At 32.3% G+C, this 11,872-nt stretch overlaps 1 protein-coding gene across 1 annotated transcript in view; it reads left to right on the top strand.

The window, feature by feature from the left end:
• The first annotated feature begins 52 nt into the window (after positions 1-52).
• LOC129223704 (AP-5 complex subunit zeta-1-like) overlaps positions 53-11,872 on the top strand; it is a 52,331-nt gene continuing 40,511 nt past the window's right edge. The window contains exons 1-3 of the mRNA XM_054858081.1: positions 53-486; positions 2,107-2,296; positions 9,619-9,665. Of these exons, the coding sequence (XP_054714056.1) occupies positions 356-486; positions 2,107-2,296; positions 9,619-9,665 (368 nt within the window). The 5' untranslated portion in view covers positions 53-355. The remainder of the gene's footprint in view (positions 487-2,106; positions 2,297-9,618; positions 9,666-11,872) is intronic.

The following is an 11,872-nucleotide window of genomic DNA, read 5'->3' as shown; positions in this document are numbered from 1 at the left end:
GGCAACATGATTTTTATGTTTGTTTGTTTGGTTTCTGGGTTTCGGTCTCGTGTTTTTGATTTAGTCTGTTGGGGCAAAATCCAAGTTGTACAGCGACGGCCTGAATAATTCTATAAAAGAAAGAAAGAAAGTATTGTGATTACCCCATGTAATGAAGTGACGTGAGATAATCTTGCTGAGAAAGTACATTATTTATTTTCAGAACTAATATTTCAATTGAATACTTAACAGAGAACAGCTGATAAAACATTCTTATGTGATTAGTTCCTTTATAATCCATTTAATTATGTGATATATTACCCATTCGAAATCGCAAAAATTTGATGAACATCCTGTGAAGTAAAAGTTTATAATCATGTGGTTTGAAGAAAAAAAGAACAAAGGGGAGAAATCCTTGAAAGAAATAGTTGAAGATGCTCCGAAAACTTTGAGTAAAGAATATCTTCAGACTCTTAACTCTGCTTTGTTTTACAATATTTTGGAACCGTAAGTATGGAAATTTGTGTGTAAAGTGTGCATGCAAGTTCAGTACCAGTAGTTGGAAAAAATGTTTTGGGGTAATTTTCTCTTAACTGCTAAATTCTTGTCCTTGCTCCAAAAATAACAAATTAACTTGTTTAGAAATAAAACTGACTACAGAATGCTTTAACATAATGTTTTTATGTTTGTAAAACAAACTATCTATTATTATTATGCATTTAAATAATTTATTACATTATTAATATCATTCTCCTATGTGTCCCTACCTCCCCCTTAATGCAAAATTAGCTCTAAAGATTCAAGAAGCCCTGAATATTTGTAAAGAAATTGTTGTTTAACCTATTAACAGCTGTTATGCAATGTTGTAAAAGAGAAAAATAAAGTTTTTCAAAGGTTTGCACTATACAGAAAAAAAATTTAAATAAATGTCCTTTGATTTTTTGTCATTCCCCTGTCGAAGAATGGAACGAATGTATCTCACATCTGGTATTAGTTGTATTAGCCCGTAATTTAGTCTTTGAATTGTGGTTATCGAAATAATCTTTATTGGTTCTTTTTGCAAAAATACACAGAGTCAAGTATAATTGGATGATCTCAAGTTACATTTTGTTAAGTATTTTTAATGACTGTCATTACCCTGTCTCTGATAATTAATTTAATTTTTTAATAATCACTTAATGTGTGATTGTTTCTTGTTTGTATAGAGTTTTCCACCTTACTTTAGTGACATTGATTTTTGTTGTTTGTAGTTATGACAATAAGTTATTTTTAATTTTTGTCATTCCCCTGTCACATGTAAGGAAAACAAATGTCCACAATAACTACTTATTGTCATTCCCCTGTTACAGTGAATGTCATTACTTGCGCTGTCCAAATTGAGCAGTTTAGGGAAAATGACCCTTTGGAGATTTCACCTTGGGTGGTTTGAAACCAAGTTATATTACATTTGCATTATTTTTATGATAAAGAGCCAGTGTCCCCCTGTTCCCAATTACAATATTATAAGTTTAAAAATTATGCTTTGATTAAAAATTTATCAATATTTAGATAATTGGTGCGACCGTGTAACCTGTTTGATTGTTTGCATGTTAGGGAAGCTCTCTGACTTTTTCGGGGGGGGGGGGGGGGGAATTACTTCAATCAACAGGCATGAGATTTTATAGCAAAAGGTGTTTCTTGTCAGAAACTTTTATAATTAATTTCGCAGTGACCAATGATCTTTTTCAAGGAGGAGAAAAATTAATTTACAATGCCTTTCCTTGGTTCTTTAGAAATATAAACTTGTATTCATTGAATAAATTTCCGCGAAAACAATCAGTTGGGTTCGAGTAGTGTGGTCATTTGGTATTTAATTTTTTTGCAAATTTTAAAGAAGGGATCCAAGAAATTTCAATCTAAATACCGACATCTATTCTGCATGAATTGTTTTTCTAACTTGTTTCCATCTTCTTAAATTTAATCATAATTTCCTGATGTGTGTTTTTTTTTTTCATTGATGCCTAATATTTTGTGGTATGATTTGTTCATTAATCCTACTAATTATTTTATAAGATTCAAATTTTTGTTAAGAGTAGTACACTTGAAATGAATGATGTTTGATTTAAAGTATTTGCTTTTAATTTTCAGCGACATTGATATTGAACCAATCATAAGCTCACTTTTATTAATTATCATTGATGAAAACTCACATATTTCTCTCCGTCATTCTGCTGTTGTTGTTTTGCAAAAGTTATCTCCTATCAAAAACTTGGCAGAAATTCTGACTCCAAGCTTTGGTGAGATATTACTGAATGCTCTTCCTGTTCTTCTAAAGCAGGTAATTTTTTCTACATTAGTTTCTATAATTTATTTAACTATTAAATTAATAGTTAAAATTAGAGGTGGGAAGCAACTTAGGCCACTTTGCTGAAATTTCAGTCTTACAAACTATTCCCCACCCATCTGCTACGTGGGTGGCCTGGAAATTGAAATGGTCAGAGAAAAACTAGAAATTTTGGGGGAAAAGTTTTATTTCTGAAGGGGTTTATGTTCACTCATTAAGAACTGAAACTCTGGAAATTTCTATCTCAAAATTATGTATTTGGAATATGCTGTTCAGCTCGAAAGCAGAAAACTTCTAACCTTAACTGCACAGCAATTCTTTTCAAATGTGTGGGAAAAACTAAGGATGCACCAGTTAATTGGCCTCTTTGCTAATTATTTATAATAAGCCTAATTTTGCCAATGAATTGGCAGAAAAAATACTTTTTCAAAATGAATTTTTTTAAGCATAAACATTAACGAGAAACTATGGTGAATACATTTATGAACAATAAATAAATGTAATTTGCTTCAAACATTATTTTAGAACTGCAGTATAAAAGTATACAGAGTAAAAGCAAATATAAAAATTGCATAAATAAAACTGAATGAAATTTTAAAGATCAATTTTCGCACAGCTGAAACTCACATGCTGCTGCAAAGAATAATTAAATTACAGGACATTTAAATTGGAATGCAAAAGTTATTTATCCCCCCCCCCCTTACACTTTTCATATTACCTGCCTTGCAGCTACTTTTTATTTTCATGTTATTAATGGTATTTCTATTTATCTTTTTAAGGACAGAAGTGTAACAGAAATAAATAAATGTGTATATGATCCCACTGGAACCTCTCCTTAACTCTTGTTTCATTTCTTTAACGAAATCAGGATCATTTTCTGAAGTCAACGATGATACCCTAACCCCAGCTTTTGGTGACCCAACTTGATTATTTTTTCAGTTACTTTGTTCTTCGTTACTATACATATGATTAAATCATACAACTTACTATTTAAATTATTAATTTTTGATTAAAATATATATATATATTTTTTTAAATTATTTGATGCAAAAAAACATACTTTTTTAATTTTTTTTTTTTTTTACAAACTATTGGATGAAGTAAATTTTTTTTAGTTTATTTATTTATTTATTTATTTATTTATTTTGAATAGATATATACAATGTTGCATCATGTTTCATGAAGCAATACTTTTTCTATTTGGAATAATGCTTTGAGATAACTTTATATATATATTTTTTCTGAATTAAAACTTAGATTAAACGGCTACTAATAATTTAAAAATAAATTTTAATAAAAAATGCTTCTAAATTTGCCTGCTGACCACAGACTGCCCCTAATATTTTTAAATTTTTATTTCTAGTTAACATTATGTGATTTATTAACATTAGAAAGAAGTTTGACTGGAAGAAATTGCATGAAATTTTGAAATTATTTTTGGAAAATTAGGGAAGAGGAGAAAAGTTGTCTCTCTAAAATAAACTGTTTACTATTTTTAGAGTCAAAAAAAAGTAAAGAAAAGAAAAAAAAGTGAGGGATAAATTGGTAGCATTAAAAATAATCATAATGATCATTAATCGGCCAAAGCCGATTAATCAGCTGATTATCAACAACTGATTAATCAGTAATCAGCCGATTTGCTTATCGGTGCATCCCTAGAAGAAACGCTTGTAATTTTCTAAAAATATCTTTTAACTAAGAATGTAATTTTGCAGAAATTCTGCAGATTTCTTAAAATTAGAAGTAAACCTAAAATTCTCTCAAACTTCACTTATTTGGTTGAATACTCTCGCAAAATGTTAAGTTTTATGGGAACTAATGTCATATACCCCACCCTTGGCGACTTTTTTCTGTTGGCGCCAAGAAAGCGTCGCCAAGAAAGGATGTATGACGACATATGTCATACATCGTTCTTAGCAATGCTTTTTTAGCGCCAACAGGAAAAATTCAGATAAAAAAACGTGATAAAAGCACTTCAGAAAACAATATATATAAAAACAACATAAAACCACAGCAAAAAAACATCACGAATATTTGCTTCAAAAATACCAGAAACTAGAAAGTTTTTGTACACAAAGAAAAATTACTAGTAGGTATTTAAAATGCTTAAATTAACAAATTATTATCACAGCTCACCAAAGAAATATGTACCAATAGAAATAAAAGCTATTTTCCAACATGCATTTTGTCGAACAAAAACAATTCTCATACTCCACTAAAAAATAGCAAAGTGATTCAATATGCGATGTTTAAAGTGAAAACATCCCCAAAATATAGCTATTTAAGCCAATAAAAAAAAACGCTTAGTTATTCAAATTTTGATGTATGAAAAGTAAAAATGTTTTGACAGAACATCCCAAACATAAACAATACAAAAATACCATACATTTATTTGCTATCCAAAAATGCTTTCAAAATACCTGCTAAAAATATTTACTACATTTTACATAAAATAACACTTACATATTTTTTATAAAATCGTAGAGTCAACTTATTTTCAGAAATTCGGTACCTAAAGGAGGCACGTTTACAGAATATGCTTGAATAGTTCTTGCCATCGATAAAAATTAACTTTTAGAATAAAATAACTACTTTTTTTGTAAAATAAATTTACATGCATTAAATATCAGGTTAAAAACTACAAGAAGCCTTTAAGATTTTGTAAAAACATAAAGAATTTCGACAGTGAAAGTTTTTGTTTTTAAATTCTAAAATAAAAACTTACGTTTTTGTTGTATAAATCCTCACACTCAGTCTGAAACCCAACATATGAAACAATGCGAATTACCAAGACAAACCCCAAGTTGAGTTTTACTCTTAAATTAACAGTCAACTTTAAAGAAACTGGCATTTTCTAATATTTATTCATCAAAACACAACTACTGAATCTAAACCAACACAAAATAAGCTTTCCTATGATAGTACGGTGCAAATAGACCAAAAAAAGGCCTAACCCCAACATCCAAAGTAAAAGTTTCCCTCCATCTCCAAATTGTTCTATATAGTCCACATATTGTTTGGTAAAAAGTTACACAGTTTTCAGCGTCGGGTTTTGGGGGGAGGGGGGTAAGAAGTTGGTAAATTAGAAGTTTTTATCAGTTTTTCCGAAATATTTAGATAACTATGGTGTTTAGCGCGAAAAGTGCAATATACAAAATAATCTACACTAAATTCCGAATAAAATGGTCCTAAACATTATTTTGTTAAGTGAGCGGTTGCAGAGTTACGGCAGGTGAAAAATAGACATTTTTCGTATTTTTTTAGATTTTTCGGAAAAAATATTCATTATCATTCAGAAAACTAATTTTTTGTATGAGGAGTGTTTTGTAATAGCAAATTGCGATTTATAGGGCCGGTGAAATGTTTGTGATAATCCCTTGAAAGAACGACAACCTCACCACCTACTCAAGGGGCTCTACTTTTAAGGGAAAAGTAGCATTCATGGACCGTGGCTATATAAATCTGCGGCACGGAGAAACACAAACTTTCCCTAGACAATGCCGTAATAAGAATGAATATATTTTAAACATACATGATTTTTTAAATCATAAAAAATCAAAACAATTATAATTTATAGTTATATCATTTTTAATGATAACATTTTTATAAGTGCAGCTTTTGAAGTTTTTTCTTTAGAAAATAGGCGTATTTGCCTGAATATTGCAACCATATTTTATTGTTGTATATTTTTGACGTTCGTAAACTGAGTTTAATACTAAAATTTAATTAAAATGTAGAACGTTAAATGCGACATATTGTGATGTAAAGTATTCACCAGTATTCAGTCCTCTTCAAGCATACCATCGTCCTCTTCTAAATCTTCGTCTATATTAGTGCCCTTGTTATTACTTCCTAGACCTGAGCAATTACTGAACATGCTTGAGCAGACTACTACTTCCGCATTCGCAGTCACGGAAGCATTCGGCTTTGTAAACGCGCACTATGAGGGAAAGTAATTCCAAGGGAGCTGCAGAACGCATTGTTGTAATTGGTCTCAGGTATTCACCAATCTTCTTCCACCCCCACTTCTTTTTTTCATCCAGCCGCTGCTGAATCTGGTGGTAGGTTCTGTATGAATGCTGCCCGGTTGCTGCTGAAGTGGGAGTAAGCCAACTTGTGTGAACAATGAATGTATGGGCTGCTTTGCAATAGCCTGCAAGTAACACTGGTAGCAAAAGCAATCTAGATCTTCAGTATTCTTTGCTCCAAACATCGCTTTGGGATCGTTAAAGCTTCGTACGAAGAGCGTTGTTGGCTTACACTTCCCTATACGATGAAATGTTTCCCTTCTTGTAGAAAGATGGTACATTGTCACATCCTGTGAAGGCGTATATTGCAAAGAGTATACACCCTTCATATCTCCAATGCTTCGCTGAATGTCCGAAACAGTGCACACCTTCTCCTGCTGATTGCCTTTCTTTGGTACCACCATTTTGAATTTGTTTTCTGACGGTGTGTGAACATTCAACAAGAATAGTAAGTCCATGTCATCACCGATCACTCAAGTTTCAACTCCATTCTTAGTTTTATCAATCGCTGTTAAAACTATTAATAAGTCAGTGTTACCCGATGCTTGATGAACTGTGCAACCGCCTCTTTGCAAGTACACTGTCAGGAGAGAAATAAGGCCCATTTTGTTTTTAGTGTTAGCTAGAAATTCACTTTGGTTGATAGTTACATCGATTGAGTCTTCAACTTTGACTTCAATGTTAGTGGTAGAACGTGATCTACGTAATTGTTCTTCATCTTTTGTGGTTTCTTGCTCGTATTCATCAAAAACAAATTGCTGGTCTGTAATGAGCAATTACGTAATTTATGTATTGCTCGCTAATCTGTCTGAAGGTAGCTGGGAAACGTCAGAAAACACGATGAAGAAGGTGATATTCATCAATGATGTAGGACACTTTTTTTAAATCTGGGGTGATCGATGATTCATTTGAATCTGGAACCAAAACAGACACCATTGAAGTTTTTGCTCCCATTCCTTATCAAGCCAGATTCGTCGAACAAGGATGGAGGATATTCACATAATTCAAATTAAAACACAGTCGAGCCCGCTTATTAGAATATCGGTTAAAAGAATATCCCGCTTAATATAATACATTTTCAATGTACCAAAGCGTTGTAATGTGTTATGTTTATCCCAGTTTTTGGAATACCCCGCTTATTAGAATATTTTTTCGTGGCGAAATGGCTATTCGCTTAAGCGGGTTCGACAGTATTTTGTAAAGTCTCTCACATTTTCTTACAGTGCACACCATCCGATGTGAGAGAGTATTAGGCAGGGGTGCACGTGGACTCAAGTAAACTTTTCTGAAGACTGTGAAATTTTCTGGAACTATAAGGAACCTCGACCCCTCCCTCCCCAGTAAAAACTCTTCAAATATGCATACAAAAATCATTTAAATCATTAATAAAAATTATTTTAAAAGTTTTTTCTTTTTTTAATTTTTCAGTTTTAAAATGTTTTGTCAACTCAAAATTTTCTGAAATTTCGGATCAAAAACACCTTTGGGTTCGCACATACAGTGGTATTTTTAATTGTCATAGACTTGGTTATAGAGGTTAGAGACTGAACAGTTAACTTTCTTTTCAAGTGTATCTCTGAATGTTTTGTTTTCAATCTTTTTTAAAGCTAGTAGTCTAACTTCAAGTGCGTTATCACAGTTCACGCAAATTGCAGAAAACCGATTCTCGTTCCCAGTATTTCTACGTTTCTAACCCTATGTGGTGCCTCTTAGTTTCTTTTAGACTAGAATACGGTTGTACAATATTACTTTTTAATAAAATTGTTCAGTTATTTTTGTTTACGTAGTAGTTAGAATTTCATTTTCCAAAAAATCTTAAAAATGAGAAAATTTTCTACTTTTACACCCGCCGTAACTCTGTAACCGTTCACTTAACAAAATAATGCTTAAGACCATTTTGTTCGTAATTTAGTGTAGATTATTTTGTATATTGCACTTTTTGCGCTAAACGCCATAGTTTTTTTAATATCTCCAAAAAACTGATAAAAACTACTAATTTACCAACTTCTTCCCGTCTCCCCCCAAAACCCGACGCTGAAAACGGTGTAACTTTTTACCAAACAATATGTGGACAGTATACAACAATTTGGAGTTGACGGGAAACTTTTACTTTGGATGTTGAGGTTCATGTCTAATTGCACTGTACTATGAGGTATATTGCACGAAAAAAACAAAGATCTATCCAATGTGGACAGCCTACTAGTAAACAAGTTTGAACAGATCTAAGATTGCCTTCGGGTTGCCAAACACAGGTTAGTTTAGCCAAGGGTACCATGCCTAAAAAGTTATCGCCTCATTGGTGAGAAAAATATTTCAATTTTGTGTAAAAAATTGGATGTCGCCAAATGGGGGGTATATCACATCTGTACCGTTTTATGTATCATTTGCAGAAACTTTAGATTTATTTCGAATTTTTTTGAAAATCTTTAGAATTTCTGCAAAATTATATATCTAGTAAGCAAATATTTGCAGAAATTCTACACATTTCTGCTGAAAATGTCATCTTTGACTGTCTGCTCCTGCTTTATGTCCCTTAAGCGCCCTGGAAGACCAATTTGTAAATGATAGGCTGTAAGGCAAAAATATTTCGTTCATGGTCATTGTGTAGCCATTTCTCGGAAGCACTATTGTTCCTGTGTTGTTATTCTGAGGGAAAACGCTACGTCTAATTTGATGAGATACTTAGAAGGACCATCATAGCAGTCAGAACTCATTGATGTTTGGAGGGACAGAGGTGGCACTTTTAGGTGATGAGAGTGAAGACGTAGTATGTGGTGGAATAAATGCCTTTGTGCATAAAAAATTACAATAAAAAATAACAAATTGCAGATTACTGCAGGCACGTGTTGCGCTTTACACCTTTTCCAATGCAAAAGAAATTAGGTTTATGGATGTAAAGAGATTTTTTCGGATGTCTTTTCAACACCTCCCCCCCCCCCCTCCTCCCCTTCAGACGCTCCCAAGCGAATGCTTCATTTCTCACAACAGGCAGCAATATAAAATGAGAGAAGCTGCAGGAGGGGTTAGCTTTTGAGTCAGCGCATGGGTCAGGGTTAAAGGAATTTTGTGATAAGGCCACTTTTAAGATGCAAAATTTTGTGAATAAGCCACTTTTAGGACGTGGAATTTTGTGAAAGGGGGTTTTACAATACGGAATTTTGTGATACGGCCCCTGTTTGGGTCTGGGTGGACCCCCGATACACAAATGTATTTTGACAACTAACGTCTTGCTGTTTTTTTGCTTACTTATTTTTTTATTTTTGCAAATCCTTTTTTGCTATGTTACAGAATCTTGAGGATGAAGGTGTAAAAGATTTAATAAAGAAATTAACATGGTAAGAGTTTATTTTTATAAACAATTAAGAATTTTTTCTCAATATCACATTCAGTAGCATGTGTAGTATATTTTTTGAAGCTCTCTTATAAAACATTAAACCTGTGGTTTTTATATTGCCTTGCGTACTTTGAAAATGTGTACTGTCAATTTTATTTATTTTGGCCTTTGAGAGTTACTATGACCAGGTTTGCGGAGTCGGAATGAAACTGACAGACTCTGACCCCGACTCCGACTGATGGATTTTTGAAACGCCCGACTCCGACTCCAAATTTTTTTTATTTTTTTTAATTGTATTTTTTCAACTCCCTCTCACTCTTCAGGGGAAGGGGGACAACCTCTAAACAAAGATTGAAATATTAATTCCTCTTTGTAACAATTTCGTATTTTTTTTTATTGTAAACCCAAGACGCATACAACGTTAGAAATTCAATTAAAAAATCAAATTTTCCAATAATTACGATTAAAAAGTGAGATGACTTAAAAATCCCTTTTAAAAAAATTGAAAAGGATTCTCTGTAATTTGCCCCCCTTTAATGTTTAACAAATAAATATTGATCAAATCGTGTGCTTTTAATTTTTGAAAGCTGTAACTTGAGAGAGAAAAAAAGCTTTTTTTCTAAATCCAAGTTCTTGAGAGAAGGTGGTTTGCCCCGGGTGTCACTCATCTGGTAGATGACACCCAAAGTTAATTTCAGAGTTTATAAAAAATGTAAATACTTTAATTCTGAAAATTTTCACAAATATACTTTAAATTATATTTCATCAATAAAATTTCAACGAAAATAGGGCACATATACGCCAGGAGCTAATTTTACACAAAATGCGACAGTATACAAATTTGTACAAATAGATTTTACCATACCTATATTTCTTCTTCGCTACATTTTTAATTTAAATTTTATTGGCTGCTTTAGAATTAACCTTAATATGAAGATTTTAAGATTGACTGCAATTATTGAGTGTTGTAATCAAGAAATCATTTACTTATTTTGTTCCATACTTTTTAGTGAGATCCAAGCTTATAGAAATAGTCTTAATAAAGAAAAAAAAAACACATTAGATAATTTCATTGGATCTTTTGGATTGGTGCTTTCGCACCAGAACTTCTTTGAATTTGCCGTTTACCCTCAAAAGTGTCCAACTGAGCTACGGGCCTCGACTTACTAAATTGTTATGTTCCTTTTACTATTTCATAACTGAGATTGAACAAAACACTATATTTCTATTTTTATTTGAAAGTGATTACTTGAAATTGTTAGGCAACAAAATCGTTTGCTGACAGTTGCTATTAGTTAAGTTAAAAAGCAAACAAACTAGGGGACGGCTACAGAAAGTTCGGTAAGCACTCAAGCTAGCTGCTTGCCATAATGGCAATTATTTTTTCATTAGTATCTTTTTATACATGTAATCGAAACAATTGGTAGTCAGTTTTTAAAAAATGCAAGGAGAATCAGTGAAAAGGAAAGAAAAAAATAAACCCGGAGTCGGAGTTTGCATGTTTTCTAACAACTCTGACTCCGACTCCTTTACCCCAAAATCAGTCCGACTCCGACTCCACAGCCCTGACCATGACCCAATGGAGGAAAAAAGATTGTGTCTACTGTATTAGACATAGAAGAGTGATTATCACTTATTCCTTTCAAGGACCCAATCAAGGAAGCACTGGGTTGACTTAATCATTACTGGTTATACTGATTGGCTTTTTGTTTGTAGGGTCAATGTTATCTGAAAAAAAGGACAAAGTTACCCCAGTTGACAGTACATACAGTGAAATGTTAACTGTTTTTCTGCCAGGAAAATGATCTGTGAACTTGAATACATTGGGTTCAAAATTATTTCCAATTGAAGCAATATTTCATAACTAATGTAGTAATGTGAAATTTTTGCTTGAAATTCAATACTAACAATGTTAGTCATTTAATAATTAATGATCAATAATTCAGTTTAAATAGTTACTCTATTTTATTACTTGTCACATACTTTCATACCTTATTCTTGAAGTACAGTTAAGAAAATTTGGAAAAACCATAAGAAAAGAGAAAAATAATATCAATAATTACCTCAAAATCCAGCTTCTTCACTATATCCCCTATTTAAATCTTTGTGCTTGTCAAGGTTTTAAACCCATATGCCATATTTAAGTTCTAAACATTGTTAGTATAATGATTACCACTATATCGTTGCCTCAGAGCAACAATAAGATAT

Source organism: Uloborus diversus, chromosome 1, assembly GCF_026930045.1.
Source record: "Uloborus diversus isolate 005 chromosome 1, Udiv.v.3.1, whole genome shotgun sequence".
NCBI lineage: Eukaryota > Metazoa > Arthropoda > Arachnida > Araneae > Uloboridae > Uloborus > Uloborus diversus.
The sequence above is the reverse complement of the archived record's forward strand: the minus strand, read 5'-3'. Positions and strand labels throughout refer to the sequence as shown.